At 32.9% G+C, this 24,928-nt stretch overlaps 1 protein-coding gene across 1 annotated transcript in view; it reads left to right on the forward strand.

The window, feature by feature from the left end:
- Positions 1-24,928, forward strand: part of Rab3 (RAS oncogene family member Rab3) — a 137,439-nt gene that overhangs the window by 108,045 nt on the left and 4,466 nt on the right. Inside the window, exons 2-4 of the mRNA XM_075310468.1 lie at positions 14,631-14,855; positions 18,759-18,877; positions 18,969-19,140. Of these exons, the coding sequence (XP_075166583.1) occupies positions 14,631-14,855; positions 18,759-18,877; positions 18,969-19,140 (516 nt within the window). The remainder of the gene's footprint in view (positions 1-14,630; positions 14,856-18,758; positions 18,878-18,968; positions 19,141-24,928) is intronic.

Raw genomic sequence — 24,928 nt, forward strand, 5'->3', positions numbered from 1 at the left:
ACAATGTCCTGTTGCTACCTAATTTCTTGTAAAGTATTCCACCTCTCATCTCATAAAATTTGTGTTCAACATTCTGAAGTTCATTCTTAAGTCCCATTATCTTAGGATCTCTATTTTGTGCAATCACTAAATTCTCCTCAAACGTATTAGTATCAATGACCATAATATCCTGTGACCTACTTAGCGCATCAACGTGTTGCATACGTTTCCCCTCACGATGCTCCACCACATAATCAAAATTCTGCATCTCTAAAGCCCACCTAGCTATTCTAGGGTTAAGCTCCCTTTTATTCAACGTTAATGTGAGTGAGTTACAGTCCGTGACTATTTTAAATCTCCTTCCAGACAAATATATCCTAAATCTCCTTAGTGCATATATAATGGCTAATGTCTCTAACTCGTAACTATGAAAACGCGATTTTGACTCAGTAGACCTCTTCGAAAAGTAAAAAACTGGATGCCATTTTCCATCATTCGACTTTTGCATCAAAATGGCACCAAAACCTAACGCACTAGCGTCGCAGTGCAACTCAGTCTCCGCCTTCGGGTCATACAAAGCTAAAACTGGAGATTCCAACAGCATTTTCTTCAATGTCTCAAAAGATTCCAGTTCAGGTTTACCGAATGTAAATTTCTTATCTTTACGTGTCAAATCGTAAAGAGGTTTAGCAATGATCGAAAAAATTTTAATGAAACGACGAAAATATGAACTCAATCCCAAAAAACTCTGCACCGACCTCACCTTGTCAGGTATTGGAAAATTTTGTATAGCCTCCAATCCTTTCTTATCGGCACACACACCCTTGCTACTAACAGTGTAGCCTAAATAACTTATACTCTCTCTAAGAAACTCACATTTGTCTAACCTTAGCTCTAATTTGTTGTCGGTAATTCTCTTAAAAACTTCCTCTAATATTTCCAAATGTTCCATAATATTCGTAGAAGCGATCATAATATCGTCCAGATAAACCACAACCTTGTCCTGTCTTATCAAATCTGCAAAAACTTTGTTAATAAACATTTGAAAGATAGACGGAGAATTTTTCAGACCGAAGGGCATCCTCAAAAATTCGTACTGGCCCAACGGCGTTATAAAAGAGGTGTACCTTATTATAGCCACCGTGGTGCAATGGTTAGCATGCCCGCCTTGCATACACAAGGTCGTGGGTTCGATTCCTGCTACGACCGAACACCAAAAAGTTTTTCAGCGGTGGATTATCCCTCCTCAGTAATGCTGGTGACATTTCTGAGGGTTTCAAAGCTTCTCTAAGTGGTTTCACCACAATGTGGAACGCCGTTCGGACTCGGCTATAAAAAGGAGGTCCCTTGTCATTGAGCTTAATATGGAATCGGGCAGCACTCAGTGATAAGAGAGAAGTTCACCAATGTGGTATCACAATGGACTGAATAGTCTAAGTGAGCCTGATACATCGGGCTGCCACATAACCTAACCTAACCTATCGAATCATCGTCCATAAAAACGTGAAAGAATCCATTCTTGAGGTCTAACTTAGTAAAAAATTTCTTATTGCCTAATCGCTCCAACAAATCGTCAATCAGAGGAATCGGATAATTGTGTTTTGCCGTAATTTTATTCAAATTCCTAAAATCTACGCACATTCTCAGTCCCCCAGTTTTCTTCTTCACCAATACAATAGGTGAAGCATACTCTGACTCACTCGTTCTAATAATACCTTTAGTTAAGTAATCGTCTAGTATATTCTGTAGTTCCTGTTTCTCCGCATAAGACAATCTTCGAGGTGGGCAGTTGAAAGGCTTGGGATTCTCCAAAACAAGCTTCATCTCACACCTTGTTTTGGGCAAAACTGGGCGTTGCCTATTAACATAATTATCCCGGAATATCTGCTCTAACAATTTTACGTATTTGTTCGGTATATCGTCTCCAACCACCAATCCCAAATCTGAAGTTTTCTCAGAAATATCTATAGCCATAATTTCGTTCTCAAAATTTCCCATAATATCTGTATCACCACATTGGCCACTATTCAACGTGTTACTTTTCGAACCCGAATCCAAATGAATGATCTTAATACCACTTTCCAAACTATCGCTATTATTACATGTCGCAGCGTCACCAAACAACAAAACCTTACTGTGAGTTTTCCTTAGAAAATCTCGACCTAATAATACCGAGTATTCTATTGAGTTCACACCCACAATTATAAGTTCAATTTCAAACGATTTATTATCAATATTCAAAAAACTCAAACATCTTCCATATGATACTAATTCACTCTTATTCAAACCAAAGTACTTCTCATTCTCCAAACTTAGAATTTTCGTTCCTACGGGCACACAATCTTCCCTAACGAGACTCACTGGGCTACCAGAATCTATTAAGCATTCTAAAGATAAGGAAAGATTATTACTACAATTAAAACTAAAATTAACATATCTTACATAATTGTTGTCAACTCCACTCGTCCTCTTTTTGTTTTTCAAGCAATCAACCACAGTGTGGCCAGCCACACCACAAGCATAACAAGTACCAGGGCTACGTCTGGGTTTATTGCAATCGGCTGCGTAATGCCCAACGCTGTTGCAATTATAACAGCGAACATTTTGTTTTTGCAAGCTCTCCACCTTAGCAGCATCGACTGTAGATCTAAGCGTTAGTTTTACGTTTGCTAACGCTTTGCACAAATCTGCGCAGCACTTATGCTGCTGCATCATCGCTTGACGACGTATTTGTGCATTCGGTATACCATCAATCACATACTCCAAAAATTCGTCTTCTAGCAACGAAAGCCTCTCAGCTAGCTTGGTCTTATCATTGAAATAGTCCATAAAATTTTCTTCGAATTTCCATAACCGCAGCTGAAATTTTCTTCGTAATTCTAATTTGCTTTCATTTGCACCAAACACAAGGCAGAACTGCTCAAATAGTTCAGTGACGTCCTCTGCCACAGAGCACCGTCTCGAATGCAACCATGTTTGAGCTCGACCCGACAACTTTGTTGCAAAAAGAGCTCTCAACATGTTGTCTGACAAGTTGTATTGGCGCTGTAAATCAAGAAGCTGCGAAACCCAAAATTTGCCGTCGCTACTGCCATCATAGTCTGGCATAAAGTTACAAACAAGTTTTAAAGGTATTGTGTCGTCTGACACCTGCACATTGTTGTTGTTATTTCCACTCTTCTTAAGTAATTCATTTTCTCTCTTCAATAGGTCATTCTCTCTTTTTCAGAGCTCGATCTCTTTCTCATAAAGTTTTGTGACTCTTTCGCTTATGTCGGTAACTGCGTTTGTGTTAAAACTTCCATCGGTATTTTTTTGTTGTACATTCTCTTCATTGTTTACTCTATCTTTATTTTCGGCAATTTTTGTGGCACCTTCAGCAGTCTGTACATTTATTTCACTATTTTCGGCCTCAGATAACTGTTGTTCTGTTTCCTCTTCACTGCGTTTCTGCATGTCTTTAATTATTATTTCTATTTCATCTTCTGGTACATTTTGCAGTCGGGCTACCATTTGTGATTTACTGCCAGTTGCCGATAGCCCAAAATTAAGACAAATCGACTTGAGCTGTTTTGACGATAGCTCAGACAAAATCTTTGTTTCATCCATGCCAAACAAAATCAGGGAAAACTACTCAAGCGACCAAAATGTTTTATTTATTTTGTCAGGATTTGTATTACTATTTTTTTTTGCGGTGGGAAGAACCACTTCTGAATTTGTAGAGTTAATTGTTGGTTTTTAAAGGGTGATTCTTTTGAGGTTAGGATTTTCATGCATTAGTATTTGACAGATCACGTGGGATTTCAGACATGGTGTCAAAGAGAAAGATGCTCAGTATGCTTTGACATTTCATCATGAATAGACTTACTAACGAGCAACGCTTGCAAATCATTGAATTTTATTACCAAAATCAGTGTTCTGTTCGAAATGTGTTTATCGACAAATTTTGTTCAGCGATGAGGCTCATTTCTGGTTGAATGGCTACGTAAATAAGCAAAATTGCCGCATTTGGAGTGAAGAGCAACCAGAAGCCGTTCAAGAACTGCCCATGCATCCCGAAAAATGCACTGTTTGGTGTGGTTTGTACGCTGGTGGAATCATTGGACCGTATTTTTTCAAAGATGCTGTTGGACGCAACGTTACGGTGAATGGCGATCGCTATCGTTCGATGCTTACAAACTTTTTGTTGCCAAAAATGGAAGAACTGAACTTGGTTGACATGTGGTTTCAACAAGATGGCGCTACATGCCACACAGCTCGCGATTCTATGGCCATTTTGAGGGAAAACTTCGGAGAACAATTCATCTCAAGAAATGGACCGGTAAGTTGGCCACCAAGATCATGCGATTTGACGCCTTTAGACTATTTTTTGTGGGGCTACGTCAAGTCTAAAGTCTACAGAAATAAGCCAGCAACTATTCCAGCTTTGGAAGACAACATTTCCGAAGAAATTCGGGCTATTCCGGCCGAAATGCTCGAAAAAGTTGCCCAAAATTGGACTTTCCGAATGGACCACCTAAGACGCAGCCGCGGTCAACATTTAAATGAAATTATCTTCAAAAAGTAAATGTCATGGACCAATCTAACGTTTCAAATAAAGAACCGATGAGATTTTGCAAATTTTATGCGTTTTTTTAAAAAAAAAAGTTATCAAGCTCTTAACAAATCACCCTTTATTTATTTTGAATTTATTTTACAAGCTGACGCTACTACGCTTGTGTTCTTTTTGAAATGCCAATAATAACTGAACTCACTGGCTCTTGTGCAACGCTAGCTTAGGGAGATATTTGTTGTACCAACTCTTTCTTACAAGAAGAAGAAGACAAGCGTAGCGTGGGGAAATAATAATGTTTATAACTAATATGTATACTACAGCAGAAACAAAATTATGACAAAATTTTCTATAGAAATAAAATGTTGGCAAAATTTTCGATTGAAATAAAATTTTGACAAAATTTTCTACATAAATAAAATGTTGACTAAATTTTCTGTAGAAACAAAATCTGACAAAATTTTCTATAGAAATAAAATGTTGACAAATTTTTCTACAGAAATAAAATTTTGACAAAATTTTCTATAGGAATAAAATATGGGAAATTTTTCTATAGAGATAAAATTTTGACAAAATTTTTTACAGAAATAACATTTTGACAAAATTTTCTACAGAAATAAAATGTTGACAAAATTTTCTGTAGAAATAAAATCTGACAAAATTTTCTATAGAAATAAAATTTTGACAACATTTTTTATAGAAATACAATTTGGACAAATTTTTCTACAGAAATAAAATGTGGCAAAATTTTCTATAGAAATAAAATGTTGACATTTTTTTATAGAAACTAACTTTTGAAAAAAATTTCTATAGAAATAATTTTTTGACAAATCTTCTATGGAAATAAAATTTTGAAAAAATGTTCTATAGAAATAAAATTTTGACAAAATTTTCTATAGAAATAAAATTTGACAAAATGTTCTATAGAAATAAAATGTGGACAAAATTTTATTTCTACATAAAATTTATAAAATTGGTTTTATGTAGAAATAGAATTTTAACAAAATTTTCTATAGAAATAAATTTTTGACAAAATTTTCTATAGAAATAAAATGTTGACAAAATTTTCTATAGAAATAAAATTTGCCAAATTTTTCAATAGAAATAAAATATTGACAAATTTTTCTATAGAAATAAAATTTTGACAACATTTTCCATAGAAATAAAATTTTGTCAAAATTTTATTTCTATAGAAAATTTTGACAAAATTTTCTTTAGAAATGAAGTTTGACAAAATTTTCTATAGAAATAAAATTTTGACAAAATTTTCTATAGAAATAAAATTTTGACAAAATTTTCTATAGAAATAATATTTTGAAAAATTTTTTTGTAGAAATTAACTTTTGAAAAAAATTTCTATAGAAATACATTTTTTGACAAATTCTTCTATGGAAATAAAATTTTGACAAAATTTTCTATAGAAATATTTTTTATGTTATTGTTGTTTCTCTTCAATCATTATTGTTGTTTTTGATTTCAGCTTAAAACCATGAATTGACTAAACTACAAGTGTAGCTTAGCCAATAGAGGAAAAGTATGCTTGTAAAGTTTTGACAAAATTTTCTATAGTAATAAAATTTTGACAAAATTTCCTACAGAAATATAATTTTGACAAATTCTTCTATGGAAATAAAATTTTGACAAAATTTTCTATAGAAATAAATTTTTGAAAAATTCTTCTATGGAAATAAAATTTTGGCAAAATTTTCTATAAAAATAAAATTTTGACAGAATTTTCTATGGAAATAAAATTTTCTATGGAAATAAAATTTTGAGAAAATTTTCTATAGAAATTAATTTCTGACAAATTCTTCCATGGAAGAACATTTTTTGACAAAATTTTCTATAGAAATAAAATTTGACAAAATTTCCTGTAGAAATAAAATTTTGACAAAAGTTCCGAAATTGTGGGTTTGGTTTATGTGGGGGCTATATCAGTTTCGACTAAACACTAAAAAGTGGTGGATTATCCTTTCTCGGTAATGTTGATGACATTTCTGAGTGTTTTAAACTTGCTCTAAGTGGTTTCACTGCAATGTGGAATGCCGTTCGGACTCAGCTATAAAAAGGACATCACGTGTCATTGAGTTTAACCCAGAATCGGGTACCACTCATTGATAAGAGAGACTCAGACTCATGGTCTTATAGGCCTTATATCTCTTTTTACCACAACATTTGAATTACCACAACATTTGATTGTGGATGATGTGGTCTTTAGTATAACTTTGTACACAATCCATGGTAGAGGGTCCAAAATGTTAGGTCTAGCCAAACGCATCACAATCTTGTTATGTCTTTTTCTCACTCAATGAGGTAATCCTTCATCTTTTTTACTTGGAATCCATTTTTGAATCGATTTTTACATTTTCCATTTAAAAAAGTCCACTGGCATTACCTCGCTATTGTGGTGGCTTAAAGCGTTTTGTATTCTAAAGCCTGTGGCAGATCCATGTCATTGTATTCCACCTGACAAGAAAACTCTTAAGTTCAATTGTCTAACATAGTACCGGAAATGATGTGCGAATGGCTTTCGCCAAACAGTCAGTTGTGGTTCCAAGTGCCTCAACCTGTTAAGTGACACTTCATTATGTAACAGAAAATAACGACTCTCAAAATTTAGTCGGAAGGGGGTGTAAATCCACATCTTCCTCATTCTTATGACGAGTTGGAAGAAAAACGAAAAAACGAAATGAAAGGATGCACTGACACGTACAAGTATGCAGATGAGAAAAGGACTTGGTTTTATTTGAACTCGTGTATTGTATTTGTCCTGGTTAAATTGAGTTTAAGGTGGCAAAGTTTGTGTGGCAGATGCATGTGTCCTTTCTTTGTTAAGAGTTTAGAATTGTGTATACCAACCTGAAATTTGCAATGATAAAGATAGACAATGATGGTTCATGGTATTTCCAAAAAGGATGATGCAATTCCATTACCGTGATGTGGCGTGTGTGAGTGACTAAGGCAAACTAAGCTAACATGATGCTCCCTCAAAGCGTATCCAAGGCAAGACATGTTAGAGCAAAATTGTGGAATGGTGATGATGATTTCATGTTCTGTTACTCATTGTTGGTCCTGCATTTCCTGTTGGCACATGGGAAGGGGGAAAGCCCGCAGTCAGCTGAAAAGAAATGGCGTAGGATTTCATTAATTTTCATTACGTGCTATCTAGGTTGAATGCAGGCTATTTTACCTAAAATCAGCATTGGATCTACGTTCATATGCTACCAAACATTTGAAGATTTTACTTAAGTAACGAGGTCAAAAACTGAAGGTGTGTTTATCTTTGTGGGTTCCATAAAAATTTCCTTTTCGGCGCATACCGGAATCCTCTCTCAATTGTTTCCTACTTCCGATTAAGTTTTTTTGGAGAATCTTAGGAATTACTTCGTTTGACCGTTTAAAGTCAAAATTTAAATTTTAGACAATCAAAAGCCACTAAACAGGAATAGGAGAACAATAAAATGGCATCTCAGAGGCAATTTGAAACTATACTATTTGACTTTTTTCACTTCCATGGAAGTTAATGTGCGTGAAGATAAATTGTAAATTTAACTAGTCGAGACACAAACCAGGTAGTTTTTGCCTGCGCACCTAATGGGTTAATTACAATTTGGGGAGATAAAATATTTAATGAAATTCAGCACTTTCCAACATATTTGCGCAAAATATTTTGGTATTAACCGAAAGATCTTGACAAGTACTATAAATGCAAGTGGTTGTCATGTTCAAAAGCGTCCCATAAATGTTAGTTTTGCAGCTATATTTTAAAAGTCAGTTTGTCCAACTTGAAATAAAGTTAAACTACGCCCACTGTGCAATACCTGCTCTAGATTTTTTGGTATAAAATGAAAGCTCTTGATGAGTACTATAAATCCAAGTGGTTGTTATATTCGAAAGCATCATAAAAATATCGATTTTTATCGAAAAGAAAATTACTTTTTTAGAATTTCAAAAAAAGTGCACATTGGCCCACTGTGCAACACCTGCTCTACAGTGTTTGGTATCAAATGAAAACTCTTGATGAGTACTATAAATGCAAGTGGTTTTTATTTTCGAAAGTTTCCCAAAAAAAATTGTTTTAAGCAAAAGTAAAATTAATTTGCGAAATTTTAGAAAATATCGCACCAGCGCCCACTGTGCAAAACCTGCTCTAGATTTTTTGGTATCAAATGAAAGCTCTTGACGAGTACTATAAACGCAAGTGGTTGTCATGTTCGAAAGCATCATAGAAATATCGATTTTTATCAAAAATATAATTAATATGTCAGAATTTAAAATATAGTGCTCGCGGGCCCACTGTGCAATACCTGCTCTAGATTTTTTGGTATCAAATGAAAGCTCTTGATGAGTACTATAAATCCAAGTGGTTGTTATACTCGAAAGCATCACAGAAATATCGATTTTTATCAAAAAGAAACTTAGTTTGCACGAAGTTACAATATAGGACACCCGTGCCCACTGTGCAAAACCTGCTCTAGATTTTTTGGTATCAAATGAAAGCTCTTGACGAGTACTACAAATGCAAGTAGTTTTTATTTTCTAAAACATCCCAGAAATGTAGGTTTTTGTTAATTTTTTTTTAAGTTTAATCGCCACAATTTGAAATAAAACTGAAATGCGCCCACTGTGCAATACCTGCTCTAGATTTTTTGGTATAAAATGAAAGCTCTTGATGAGTACTATAAATCCAAGTGGTTGTTATATTCGAAAGCATCATAAAAATATCGATTTTTATCAAAAAGAAAATTACTTTTTTAGAATTTCAAAAAAGTGCAAAAGTGGCCCACTGTGCAACACCTGCTCTACAGTGTTTGGTATCAAATGAAAACTCTTGATGAGTACTATAAATGCAAGTGGTTTTTATTTTCGAAAGTTTCCCAAAAAAAATTGTTTTAAGCAAAAGTAAAATTAATTTGCGAAATTTTAGAAAATATCGCACCAGCGCCCACTGTGCAAAACCTGCTCTAGATTTTTTGTTTTCAGTTTTATTTCAAATTGTGGCGATTAAATTTAAAAAAAAATTAACAAAAACCTACATTTCTGGGATGTGTTAGAAAATAAAACTACTTTCATTTGTAGTACTCATCAAGAGCTTTCATTTGATACCAAAAAATCTAGAGCAGGTTTTGCACAGTGGGCACGGGTGTCCTATATTGTAACTTCGTGCAAACTAAGTTTCTTTTTGATAAAAATCGATATTTCTGTGATGCTTTCGAGTATAACAACCACTTGGATTTATAGTACTCATTAAGAGCTTTCATTTGATACCAAAAAATCTAGAGCAGGTATTGCACAGTGGGCCCGCGTGCACTATATTTTAAATTCTGACATATTAATTATATTTTTGATAAAAATCGATATTTCTATGATGCTTTCGAACGTGACAACCACTTGCGTTTATAGTACTCGTCAAGAGCTTTCATTTGATACCAAAAAATCTAGAGCAGGTTTTGCACAGTGGGCGCTGGTGCGATATTTTCTAAAATTTCGCAAATTAATTTTACTTTTGCTTAAAACAATTTTTTTTGGGAAACTTTCGAAAATAAAAACCACTTGCATTTATAGTACTCATCAAGAGTTTTCATTTGATACCAAACACTGTAGAGCAGGTGTTGCACAGTGGGCCAATGTGCACTTTTTTTGAAATTCTAAAAAAGTAATTTTCTTTTTGATAAAAATCGATATTTTTATGATGCTTTCGAATATAACAACCACTTGGATTTATAGTACTCATCAAGAGCTTTCATTTTATACCAAAAAATCTAGAGCAGGTATTGCACAGTGGGCGTAGTTTAACTTTATTTCAAGTTGGACAAACTGACTTTTAAAATATAGCTGCAAAACTAACATTTATGGGACGCTTTCGAACATGACAACCACTTGCATTTATAGTACTTGTCAAGATCTTTCGTTTAATATCAAAATATTTTGCGCAAATGTGTTGGAAAGTGCTGAATTTCATTAAATATTTTATCGCTCCAAATTGTAATTAACCCATTAGGTGCGCAGGCAAAAACTACCTGGTTTGTGTCTCGACTAGTTAAATTTACAATTTATCTTCACGCACATTGGAAGTTACAATATATATTCCGACCTACAAAATTTTCTATAGAAATAAAATTTTGACAAAATTTTTTATAGAAATACAATTTTGACAAAATTTTCTATAGGAAAAAAGTTTCACAAAATTTTCTATAGAACAACAAATTAACAAAATTTTCTGTAGAAATAAAATGTTTAGAGAATTTTCTATAGAAATAAAATTTTTACAAATTTTCTATAGGAATGAAATTTTGACAAAATTTTCTATAGGAATAAAATTTTGACAAAATTTTCTATTGGAATAAAATTTTGACAACATTTTCTGTAGAACAAAAAATGAACAAAATTTTCTGTAACAATAAAATTTTTACAAAATTTTCTATAGAAATAAAATTTTTAAAAATTTTCTATAGGAATGAAATTTTGACAACATTTTCTATTGGAATAAAATTTTGATAAAATTTTCTATTGGAAAAAAATTTTGGCAAAATTTTCTATAGGACAAAATTTTGACAAATTTTCTATGGGAATAACATTTTGACAAAATTTTCTATAGAAATAAAAATTAACAACATTTTCTGTAGAAATAAAATTTTTAAAAAAATTTTTATAGAAATAAAATTTTGAAAATTGTTGAGGATTTTCTTTGGGATAGAATAGAACCCTTTTAGTGTGGAAGAAATTGTTTCAAATTTAGACATATATAGGAATAAAATTTTGACAAAATTTTCTTTAGGTATAAAATATTGACAAAATTTTCTACAGGAATAAAATTTTGACAACATTTTCTATAGAACAAAAAATGAACAAAGTTTTCTGTAGAAAATGAAATAAAATTTTTACAAAATTTCTGCAGGAATGAAATTTTGACAAAATTTTCTATATGAGTAAAATGTTGACAACATTTTCTATAGAACAAAAAATGAACAAAATTTTCTGCAGAAATAAAATTTTTATAAAATTTTCTATAGAAATAAAATGTTTAGAAATTTTCTATAGGAATGAAATTTTTGCAAAATTTTCTACAGGAATAAAATTTTGACAACATTTGCTATAGAACAAAAAATGAACAAAATTTTCTGTAGAAAATGAAATAAAATTTTTACAAAATTTCTGCTGGAATGAAATTTTGACAAAATTTTCTATTGGAAAAATATGTTTGCAAAATTTTCTATAGGAATAAAATTTTGATAACATTTTCTATAGAACAAAAAATTAACAAAATTTTCTGTAGAAATAAAATTTTTAAAAATTTTTTATAGGAATGAAATTTTGACAACATTTTCTATTGGAATAAAATTTTGATAAAATCTTCTATTGGAAAAAAATTTTGGCAAAATTTTCTATAGGAAAACATTTTGACAAAATTTTCTATGGAAATAAAATATAGAAATAAAAATTAACAAAATTTTCTGCAGAAATAAAATTTAAAAAAAAAAATTTTATAGAAATAAAATTTTGAAAATTTTTGAGGATTTTCTTTGGGATAGAATAGAACACATTTAGTGTGGAAGAAATTGTTTCAAATTAAGACATATATAGGAATAAAATTTTGACAAAATTTTCTATAGGAATAAAATATTGACAAAATTTTCTATAGGAATAAAATTTTGACAACATTTTCTGTAGAACAAAAAATTAACAAAATTTTCTGTAGAAAATTAAATAAAATTTTTTCAAAATTTCTGCAGGAATGAAATTTTGACAAAATTTTCTATAGGAGTAAAATTTTGACAACATTTTCTATAGAACAAAAAATGAACAAAGTTTTCTGCAGAAATAAAATTTTTATAAAATTTTCTATAGAAATAAAATTTTTACAAATTTTCTATAGGAATGAAATTTTGACAATATTTTCTATTGGAAAAATTTTTTTTAAAAATTTTCTATAAGAATAAAATTTTGACAACATTTTCTATAAGAAAAAAATTTGACAAAATTTTCTATGGGAATTAAATTTTGACAAAATTTTCTATAGAAATAAAAATTAACAAAATTTTCTGTAGAAATAAAATTTTTAAAAAAATTTTTATAGAAATAAAATTTTTAAAATTTTTTAGGATTTTCTTTGGGATAGAATAGAACCCTTTTAGTGTGGAAGAAATTGTTTCAAATTTAGACATATATAGGAATAAAATTTTGACAAAATTTTCTATAGGAATAAAATATTGACAAAATTTTCTATAGGAATAAAATTTTGACAACATTTTCTATAGAACAAAAAATGAACAAAATTTTCTGTAGAAATAAAATTTTTACAAAATTTTCTATGGAAATAAAATTTTTACAAAATTTCTGCAAGAATAGAATTTTGACATTTTCTATAGAACAAAAAATGAACAAAATTTTCTGCAGAAATAAAATTTTTATAAATTTTTCTATAGAAATAAAATTTTTACAAATTTTCTATAGGAATGAAATTTTGACAAAATTTTCTATTGGAAAAACATTTTTGCATAATTTTCTATAGGAATAAAATTTTGACATTTTCTATAGAACAAAAAATTAACAAAATTTTTTATAGAAATAAAATTTTGACTAAATTTTCTATTGGAATAAAATTTTGACAAAATTTTCAATTGGAATAAAATTTTGACAAAATTTTCTATAGGAAAAAAATGTTGACAAAATTTTCTATAGGAAAAAATTTTGACAAAATTGGCATAAAATTTTGACAAAATTATCTATAGGAAAAATTTTTGACAAAATTTTCTATGGGAATAAAATTTTGACAAAATTATCTATAGAAATAAAAATGAACACAATTTTCTGTAGAAATAAAAATGAACACAATTTTCTGTAGAAATAACATTTTTACAAAATTTTTTATAGAAATAAAATTTTGAAGATGTTCTTTGGGATAGAATAGAACTCTTTTAATGTGGAAGAAATTGTTTCACATTTAGATATAGCTCCCATATATATCGTTCGCCCGATATGGCCCCAGAATCCAGAGTTTGATCCTCTTTTGCTATAAATTTATCACAAGGAGTACAATTGTTAGTATCGTAAAGTTTGCCAAAATTTAGGTGAAATCGTTTGAGATTTAAATATAGCTCCCTTATATATCTTTCGGCCGATTTACACTCATATGATCACCGTAGGTCAGAGTTTCATTCCGATTTACTTGAAACTTTGCACAAGGAGTAGAATTATCGTTCTGGATATGCATGCCTGTTTTGGTTGGTATCTGTCGCCCGATTTACGTGAAACTTTGCACAGAGAATATAATTAACATTCTTACTATGCAGGCCAAATTTGGTGGAGATCAGTTCAGATTTAGATATACCTACCATATACATGTTTTTAAGATTCGGGCAAAAATGGCCAAAATGGCAACATTTTCCTTGTGAAATCATCACTGTAAAGCAGAAAACTTGTAAAAGTTACTCAGATTTTCATATATGTACTTCTAATACATATCTATCGGCCGATAAATCATAGGTGTTCTTCGGTGATGTTGCCTAGAAATTTCTTAGATTTAAATATTTCCCATATTTTTTACTAACACTGTTTTTCGCCTAAAGGCATTTGCGACTTAAATTTATTTTAAGCCTATAGATTTTGCAGAAGTCTAACAAATTTTGTCCAGATCGGTTCAGATTTAGATATATGTGTGTGGGAACATAAACCTTTATATATAGTACCCAACAAATTTGAAGGATTTTAGATGGTATCGGATGTGTATTATAGTCGGCCCTGCCCGTCTTAGTTTAAAACTTAGTTCTTAAATTAAAAATATTTTTCTTTACATTTTACAAACATGTTTCTACTTCAAAGACCTGCCAATAGAAGGCCACGAATTTCAAAAACACCTATTCTAAATTTAAAGAAAATATTTTTTAAAGCGAATACGATAAACTTTCTTATAATTCTTTATTTTGAAGAAATTTGTCCTCAACATTTTGTAAATTAAAGTGATTAAGGTTATTAATATTTTAGTATTTGTTTCAGTGTAGGATTCTATTGAATATTTTATGATATAAATTTTATTTTTTATTTTAAATGATTCGTCTGTCAATATGCTTATGCATTTTTATCTCCTTTATTATTGCAGATGGCCGGTGCTGGTGATCCAAAATGGCAAAAAGATGCTTCCGATCAGAATTTCGATTACATGTTCAAACTGTTGATTATTGGCAATTCAAGTGTGGGCAAAACGAGTTTCCTCTTCCGCTATGCCGATGATAGTTTCACATCTGCCTTTGTATCAACGGTAGGCATTGACTTCAAAGTGAAAACAGTATTCCGGCATGATAAACGAGTTAAGCTGCAGATATGGGTAAGTTTGTCAAAGGTGGAGCACAAACAAAATGGAAGGAAAATTGGATTTGCTAAAAAGGTGGCATGTTAATACAATGTCATATTTCAATTTAGATGTAAATGTGAATGAGAATATATAAGGGATACTTCGTCAAATTGAAGGTCTACACAGAATGGTTCACGGTATAAAAATATAATTTTGGACACTAAACCAGGATATAAAAGCATAGATCTGTATGAAATTATATTATGTTTAAACTTTTTTTTTAGAAAAATTTTTGTCAAAATTTTATATCTATAGAAAATTTTGTCAAAATTTTATATCTATAGAAAATTTTGTCAAAATTTTATCTTTATAGAAAATTTTGTCAAAATTTGATAGCTATAGAAAATTTTGTCAAAATTTTGATCGCTATAGAAAATTTTGTCAAAAAATTATCTCTATACAAAATTTTGTCAAAAATTTATCTCTATAGAAAATTTTGTCAACATTTTATCCCTATAGAAAATTTTGCCATAATTTTATCTCTTTAGAAAATTTTGTCAAAATTTTATCTCTATAGAAAATTTTGTCAAAATTTTATCCTTATAGAAAATTTTGTCAAAATTTTATCTCTATTGTTGTTTTTGATCTCAGCTTAAAGCCATGCATTGACTAAACTGCAAGTGTAGCTTAACCAACAGAGGAAAGTATGCTTGTCAAATTTATTTGGGCAAAGCCCTATAGACTGCAAGATGGTTGGATGTACAGCTGTTTCGGAATTACCACATTCCTCATCAGCATCCTCTACTTGCAGCAAAACTATCAACCAATTATCAGAATAAATTCGGGTAATTCACTCAACCCAAAGTGAACTACACTTGAACCTCCCGAAAAAGGGTTTGATAGTCGGCTACTGCCTAAACAAATTTGCCAGCATATCTCTTTTCCTTTAGAAAATTTTGTCAAAATGTTATCTCTATAGAATATTTTGTCAAAAGTTTATTTCTAAAGGGTGATTCTTTTGAGGTTAGGATTTTCATGCATTAGTATTTGACAGATCACGTGGGATTTCAGACATGGTGTCAAAAAAAAAGATGCTCAGTATGCTTTGACATTTCATCATGAATAGACTTACGATCTGCCACAACGTCGAATTTTCAGTGAATGGGCCCTAGAAAAGTTGGCAGAAAATCCGCTTTTTTATCGACAAATTTTGTTCAGCGATGAGGCTCATTTCTGGTTGAATGGCTACGTAAATAAGCAAAATTGCCGCATTTGGAGTGAAGAGCAACCAGATGCCGTTCAAGAACTGCCCATGCATCCCGAAAAATGCACTGTTTGGTGTGGTTTGTACGCTGGTGGAATCATTGGACCGTATTTTTTCAAAGATGCTGTTGGACGCAACGTTACGATGAATGGCGATCGCTATCGTTCGATGCTAACAAACTTTTTGTTGCCAAAAATGGAAGAACTGAACTTGGTTGACATGTGGTTTCAACAAGATGGCGCTACATGCCACACAGCTCGCGATTCTATGGCCATTTTGAGGGAAAACTTCGGAGAACAATTCATCTCAAGAAATGGACCGGTAAGTTGGCCACCAAGATCATGCGATTTGACGCCTTTAGACTATTTTTGGTGGGGCTACGTCAAGTCTAAAGTCTACAGAAATAAGCCAGCAACTATTCCAGCTTTGGAAGACAACATTTCCGAAGAAATTCGGGCTATTCCGGCCGAAATGCTCGAAAAAGTTGCCCAAAATTGGACTTTCCGAATGGACCACCTAAGACGCAGCCGCGGTCAACATTTAAATGAAATTATCTTCAAAAAGTAAATGTCATGGACCAATCTAACGTTTCAAATAAAGAACCGATGAGATTTTGCAAATTTTATGCGTTTTTTTTTTTTAAAAAGTTATCAAGCTCTTAACAAATCACCCTTTATAAAAATTTTTGTCAAAATTTGATCTCTATAGAAAATTTTGTCATAATTTTATCTCTATAGAAAATTTTGTCAAAATTTTATCCCTATAGAAAATTTTGTCAAAATTTTATTTCCATAGAAGAATTTGTCAAAAATTTATTTCTATAGAAAATTTTGTCAAAATTTTGTTTGCATAGAAGAATTTTGTCAAAATTTTATTTCCACAGAAGAATTTGTCAAAAATTTATTTCTATAGAAAATTTTGTCAAAATTTTGTCTCTATAGAAAATTTTATCAAAATTTTATCTCTATAGGAAATTTTGTCAAAATTTTATCTCTATAGAAAATTTTGTCAAAATTTGATCTCTATAGAAAATTTTGTCAAAATTTGATCTCTATAGAAAATTTTGTCAAAATTTTATCTCTATAGAAAATTTTGTCAAAATTTTATTTCCATAGAAGAATTTTTCAAAAATTTATTTCTATAGAAAATTTTGTCAAAATTTTATCTCTATAGAAAATGTTGTCAAAATGTTATCTCTATAGACAACTTTGTCAAAATTTTATCTCTATAAAAAATTTTGTCAAAATTTTATTTCTATAGAAAATGTTGCCAATTTTTATCTCTATAGAAAATTTTGTCAAAATTTTAGTTCTATAGAAAATTTTGTAAAAATTTTATTTCTATAGAAAATTTTGTCAAAATTTTATCTCCTAATAAAAAATTTTGTCAAAATTTTATCTCTATAGAAAATTTTGCCAAATTTTCTCTCTAAACAAAATTTTATCAAAATTTTATTTCCATAGAAGAATTTGTCAAAAAATTATCTCTATAGAAAATTTTGTCAAAATTTTATCTCTATAGAAAATTTTGTCCAAATTTTATCTCTATAGAAAATTTTGTCAAAATTTTATCTCTATAGAAAATTTTGTCAATATTTTATCTCTATAGAAAATTTTGTCAAAATTTTATCTCTATAGAATATTTTGTCAAAATTTTATCTCTATAGAAAATTTTGTCAAAATTTTATCTCTATAGAAAATGTTGTCAAAATTTTATTTCTAGAGAAAATTTATGAAGTAACTCTTGTTGGAGAGGAATATTGTGCAAAATCTACCAAAACATCAAGAATCCTAGCAAACTATAGAAAATTTTTTCAAAATTTTATCTCTATAGAATATATTGTCAAAATTTTATCTCTATAGAAAATTTTGTCAAATTTTTATCTCTATAGAAAATTTTATCTCTATAGAAAAGTTTGTCAAAATTTTATCTCTATAGAAAATGAAAAATAAAAATTTTATTTCTAGAGGAAATTTGTGAAGTAACTCTTGTTGGAGAGGAATATTGTGCAAAATCTACCAAAACATCAAGAATCCTAGCAATCTACCAAACAGTACCAGATCTTCCATTTCTGATAGAGTTCTACCAACTGTGGCAACCGTGTTCCCAAACCAATTTAATATAAAAGAGTTTATCAATTAGTGGGAATTTTTGACAATTTTTCTGTATATTAGCTAGTTTTAAAATGAAGGCAAAACCGATATTTTGAGTTTATGTCTAACCGTCGAAAATGTGTTATCTTGCAGAGACAAGTTGACGAAAATTTTATAAAAATTTGTTAAAATGAGTGAAAGCAAAAGTGGATACATGTTCCGATATTTTAGCCTGAAATTTAGCCTTTGCAAATTAAAGCATGGAGCGACTAATAAAGGAAAACCGGCAAAAAATTATTGCACTGCATGTAACTTCTTTTCTCCCTATGTTTATAAATTAACATTTCGAAATTTTTTGTATTATTTTACAATTCTTTATAAAATACAGATATTAAGGCGTTTAAGTGCAGAATCTAAATCGCCTGTACTCAAAATTGTTACATTAGTTTTGGATGTGAACAACATATAAAATTTTCTTCATCTCACCCTAGGGTATAGGAATATTGTTATATAATTTTTTTCGTTTCATAAAATATTCTTGTTGCTTTGTTTCATTTGTATTCTTTCTATCTTGTCCAGGACACTGCTGGCCAAGAGCGTTATAGAACAATAACAACTGCATATTATCGTGGCGCCATGGGTTTCATTTTGATGTATGATGTCACAAATGAGGACAGCTTTAATTCAGTACAAGATTGGTAAGTGTTTCCAAGTGTCGTCGTGTCTAATGTCGTCACTTGTATCTTATTTGTGAATATTTTAAAATGTCATGTCTGTGCTTTCGTTCAGGGTAACTCAAATCAAAACTTATTCTTGGGATAACGCACAAGTCATTCTGGTGGGTAATAAATGTGACATGGAAGACCAGCGAGTGATTTCATTTGAACGTGGTCGTCAATTGGCCGATCAACTGGGAGTAGAATTCTTCGAAACATCGGCCAAGGAAAATGTTAATGTAAAGGTAAGTAATTCAAGTTAATATTAAATTTGACGCGGGAAAAACTGGGGATACCTATACAAAGATAGCAAAAGCTTAAAAAATGTATGACCCAAGGGTTATTTAAAGTTCTATTTGAATCTGTACCAGCCAGTCGTTTCGAAAATTATGCCCTATAACAGGTTGGCTGATAAGTCCCCGGTCTAACATAGAAAAACACATTTTTTGTCAAAATTCGTTTTTATTGTTCTACATAGTTCCCTTCAAGAGCGATACAACGATTATAACGACCTTCTAATTTTTTGATACCATTTTGGTAGTACTCCTTCGGTTTTGCTTCAAAATAGGCCTCAGTTTCGGCGATCACCTCTTCATTGCAGCCAAATTTTTTCCCTGCGAGCATCCTTTTGAGGTCTGAGAACAAGAAAAAGTCGCTGGGGGCCAGATCTGGAGAATACGGTGGGTGGGGAAGCAATTCGAAGCCCAATTCATGAATTTTTGCCATCGTTCTCAATGACTTGTGGCACGGTGCGTTGTCTTGGTGGAACAAAACTTTTTTCTTCTTCATATGGGGCCGTTTTGCCACGATTTCAACCTTCAAACGCTCCAATAACGCCATAAATTAGTCACTGTTGATGGTTTTTCCCTTCTCAAGATAATCGATAAAAATTATTCCATGCGCATCCCAATAAACAGAGGCCATTACTTTGCCAGCGGACTTTTGAGTCTTTCCACGCTTCGGAGACGGTTCTCCGGTCGCTGTCCACTCAGCCGACTCTCGATTGGACTCAGGAGTGTAGTGATGGAGCCATGTTTCATCCATTGTCACATATCGATGGAAAAACTCGGGTGTATTACGAGTTAACAGCTGCAAACACCGTTCAGAATCATCAACACGTTGTTGTTTTTGGTCAAATGTGAGCTCGCATGGCACCCATTTTGCACAGAGCTTCCGCATATCCAAATATTGATGAATGATACGACCAACACGTTCCTTTGATATCTTTAAGGCCTCTGCTATCTCGATCAACTTCATTTTAGGTCATTCAAAATCATTTTGTGGATTTTTTTGATGTTTTCGTCGGTAACCACCTCTTTCGGGCGTCCACTGCGTTCACCGTCCTCCGTGCTCATTTCACCCGCTTGAATTTTGCATACCAATCAATTATTGTTGATTTCCCTGGGGCAGAGTCCGGAAACTCATTATCAAGCCAAGTTTTTGCTTCCACCGTATTTTTTCCCTTCAGAAAACAGTATTTTATCAAAACACGAAATTCTTTTTTTCCATTTTTTTCACAATAACAAAAGATGCTTCACAAAAGACGCTCTATCTCACAAACTAATTGACTTACAGACGTCAAATTTTGACACGAATCATTTTAAAAATAATATGCATTTAATACTAGCGACGCCATCTTTGTGTCAGACCGGGGACTTATCAGCCAACCTGTTATGTTAGATCCTATTATGTTTGGGACATTACCTTTTCTTAAATATAATATCTCTAGATGCAAACATATATTAAATTAAAAATTTCGTATAAACATATATATGTTTAGAAACGTCAGAGAGAGTTGCATAGAAAACAAGTATAAACGGCCGTAAATTCGGCCAGGCCGAATCTTGTGTACCCTCCACCATGGATTGCATTGAAACTTGTACTAAAAACTGCCATCCACAATCGAATTACTTGGGTTGCGGTAACACTTGCCGATGGCAAGGTTTCTTAAAACTTCTTAACACCGTCTACTCAATTGTAAGTTAGTCCATACGGAGTATAGATAAACAAAAAAGGTCGATTAAATACTATTTAATTCAGAAATAAAATTTTGACAAAATTTTCTATAGAAATAAAATTTTTACATACTTTTCTATAAAAATAAAATTTTGACAAAAATTTCTATAGTAATAAAATTTTGACAAAATTTTCTACAGAAATAAAATTTTGCTAGATTGCTTTTGGGGATCGGCTTTATATAACTATAGACGGATATGGACCAATTTTGGCATGGTTGTTAGCGGCCATATACTGCACAATGTACAAAATTTCACCACGTAACAAATCTTAACCGGATCCGATGAATTTTGGTCCTCTAAGAGCGGCATGGACCAATTTTTGCATGGTTGTTAGAGACCATATACTAACACCACGTACCAAATTTCAACCGGATTGTGTGAATTTTGCTCTTCCAAGGGGCTCCGGAGGTCAAATCTGGGGATCGGTTTATATGGGGGCTATATATAATAATGGACTGATATGAACCAATTCATGCATGGTTGTTGGATTCCATATACTAACATCACGTACCAAATTTCAACCGAATCCGATGAATTTTGTCTTCCAAGGGGCTCCAGAGGTGAAATCTGGGGATCATTTTATATGGGGGCTATATATAATTGAACCGATTTCGACCAATTTTTGCATAGTGGTTAGAGACCATATACTGACACCATGTACCAAATGTCAGTCGGATCATGTGAAATTTTCTTCTCTTAGAGGCTCCGCAAGCCAAATCTGGGGATCGGTTTATATGGGGTCTATATATAATTATGGACCGATACGGACCAATTTTTGACAGTTGTTGGAGACCATATACTAACACCATGTATCAAATTTCAGCCGGATCGGATAAAATTTGCTTCTCTTAGAGGCCTCGCAAGCCAAATCGGGGGATCGGTTTATATGGGGGCTATATATAATTATTTACCGATATGGACCAATTTTTGCATGGTTGTTGGATACCATATACTAACACCATGTACCAAATTTCAGCCGGATCGGATGGAATTTGCTTCTCTTAGAGGCCTCGCAAGCCAAATCGGGGGATCGGTTTATATGGGGGCTATATATAATTATGAACCGATGTGGACCAATTTTTGCATGGCTGTTAAAGACCATATACTAACACCCTGTACCAAATTTCAGCCGGATCGGATGAAATTTGCTTCTCTTAGAGGTCTCGCAAACCAAATTTGGGGGTCCGTTTATATGGGGGCTATACGTAAAAGTGGACCGATATGGCCCATTTGCAACACCATCCGACCTACATCAATAGCAACTACTTGTACCAAGTTTCAAGTCGATAGCTTGTTTCGTTCGGAAGTTAGCGTGATTCCGTCCGTCTGTTGAAATCACGCTAACTTCCGAACGAAACAAGCTATCGACTTTAAACTTGGCACAAGTAGTTGTTATCGATGTAGGTCGGATGGTATTGAAAATGGGCCATATCGGTCCACTATTACGTATAGCCCCCATATAAAGGGACCCTCAGATTTGGCTTGTGGAGCCTCTAACAGAAGCATATTTCATCCGATCTGGCTGAAATTTGGTATATGATGTTGGTATATGGTCACTACCAACCATGCAAAAATTGGTCCACATCGGTATGTAATTATATATAGCCCCCATATAAACCGATCCCCAGATTTGGCTTGCGGAGCCTAAAAGAGAAGTAAATTTCATCCGATCCGGCTGAAATTTGGTACATGGTGTTGGTATATGGTCTCTAACAACCATGCAAAAATTGGTCCACATCTGTCAATAATTATATATAGCCCCCATATAAACCGATCCCCAGATTTGGCTTGCGGAGCCTCAAAGAGAAGAAAATTTCATCCGATCCGGCTGAAATTTGGTACATGGTGTTGGAATATGGTCTTTAATAATCATGCAAAAATTGGTCCACATCGGTACATAATTATATATAGCCCCCATATAAACCGATCCCCAGATTTGGCTTGCGGAGCCTCAAAGAGAAGAAAATTTCATCCGATCCGGCTGCAATTTGGTACTTGGTGTTGGTATATGGTCTTTAACAATCATGCAAAAATTGGTCCACATCGGTACATAATTATATATAGCCCCCATATAAACCGATCCCCAGATTTGGCTTGCGGAGCCTCAAAGAGAAGCAAATTTCATCCAATCCGGTTGTAATTTGGAACATGGTCTTAGTATATGATCTTTAACAACCGTGCCAGAATTGGTCCATATCGGTCCATAATTATATATAGCCCCCATATAAAACGTTCTCCAGATTTGACCTCCGGAGCCTCTTGGAGGAGCAAAATTCATTCGATCCGGTTCAAATTTGGAACATGGTGTTAGTATTTGTAAGGCCGCTTGTGCTGCCTTAAAAGTTCTCCTGATGAAAGGAGACATAGATATAGTTCTTATTCAAGAACCATACATATATAAGAACAAGATCTGTGAATTAAGCACTCCGGGTTTCAAACTTTTGCATAATACCGGTAACGATATAAATCGAGCATGTATAATTGCTAAAAACGAACTAAACTTGTTTCTGCTTCCTTCATTGAGCAATGCAGACACTGTCGTAGCCAGTCTAGATATATCCACATGCAAATATTGGGTATCTTCGGTCTACATGGGACATGATAGGGATATGCCACCCTGTGCCGTTAAGACCTTAGTGGAGGAGTCACTAAAAACAAAGACAAAACTCATTATGGGATGCGATGCAAATGCACATCATAGTATTTGGGGAAGTAGTGATACTAATGCAAGGGGAGAGTCGCTAATAGAGTTTATTTTGCGTACTAACCTGGTAGTTTGCAATAAGGGAGATGCACCAACCTTCGTCACCAGGAACAGACAAGAGGTTTTGGACGTAACGTTGACCTCTCCGGAACTGAATGATAAGATATCTGAGTGGCAAGTTTTGAGGGAACATAGCTTCTCAGATCATCGCTACATCAGTTTCAGATTGGCTGTTCGTACTTCAAAGACCATATTTCCGCCAAATGTTAGGAAAGCTGATTGGAATAGGTATAGGGAATCGTTCAATTTGATGATACCGGAAATGCCGGAGACAAATATGAGCACTGTGCAAGATATCGAACACGCAGTGGAGCGGATTACGAAGGCCTTCAACATTTCACTCAAAGCTGCTTGCCCTAGAGGAAAGCCAAGGGGAAAAAATCGGCCGCCATGGTGGACTACGGAGTTAAGTAATATGAGGAAATCCTGCAGGAAGCTCTTTAACAAAGCAAAGTCCACAAGAGCTCCGGAGGATTGGGACACTTACAAGATGAATCTGAGAGAATATAAACGAGAACTGAGAAGGTCTCAACAAAACTCTTGGGATGATTACTGTAGCAGTATTGAGAATATGTCAGAGGCTTCCAGACTACGGAAGGTACTAGCATCCACTAACACCGCTCCAGGTTTCATTAAAACATCGGAGGGAAATTGGACAACGTCCAGTGAGGAGACGTTGGAGGTACTTTTGGACACACACTTCCCTGGAAATCAGACGGTTGAACCATGTTCCGGCGGTGTAACAGAGGCTCAGCGATCATTTCCTATCGAGGAAATTGTGTCGGAATCTAGAATAAAATGGGCTTTAAATAGCTTTGGACCATTCAAATCCCCCGGACCTGATGGAATTACTCCGGCGGAGTTACAGGCAGTGGCTGAAAGAATTATCCCCTGGTTGACGGTGATATATAAACAATGTGTAAACTTAGCATATATTCCAGAAAAGTGGAGGGAAACAAAAATCGTCTTCATACCTAAAGCAGGAAAAGCCTCTCACTCGAGTGCGAAGGATTTCCGACCAATCAGCTTATCCTCATTCCTACTTAAGACCCTGGAGAGGATGATAGACATGTATCTTAGAACTAGCGTGGATTCAAGTTTGCTCTCGAAACGACAGCATGCATACTCGAAGGGCAGGTCTACTGAGACCGCATTGCATGAACTGGTCAGCTTTATTGAAAGCTCACTATCTGTCAAAGAATACACAATCGTGGCGTTTCTAGACATCGAAGGGGCGTTCAATAATGTCTA

The sequence above is a fragment of the Haematobia irritans genome, chromosome 5, assembly GCF_050003625.1.
Source record: "Haematobia irritans isolate KBUSLIRL chromosome 5, ASM5000362v1, whole genome shotgun sequence".
NCBI lineage: Eukaryota > Metazoa > Arthropoda > Insecta > Diptera > Muscidae > Haematobia > Haematobia irritans.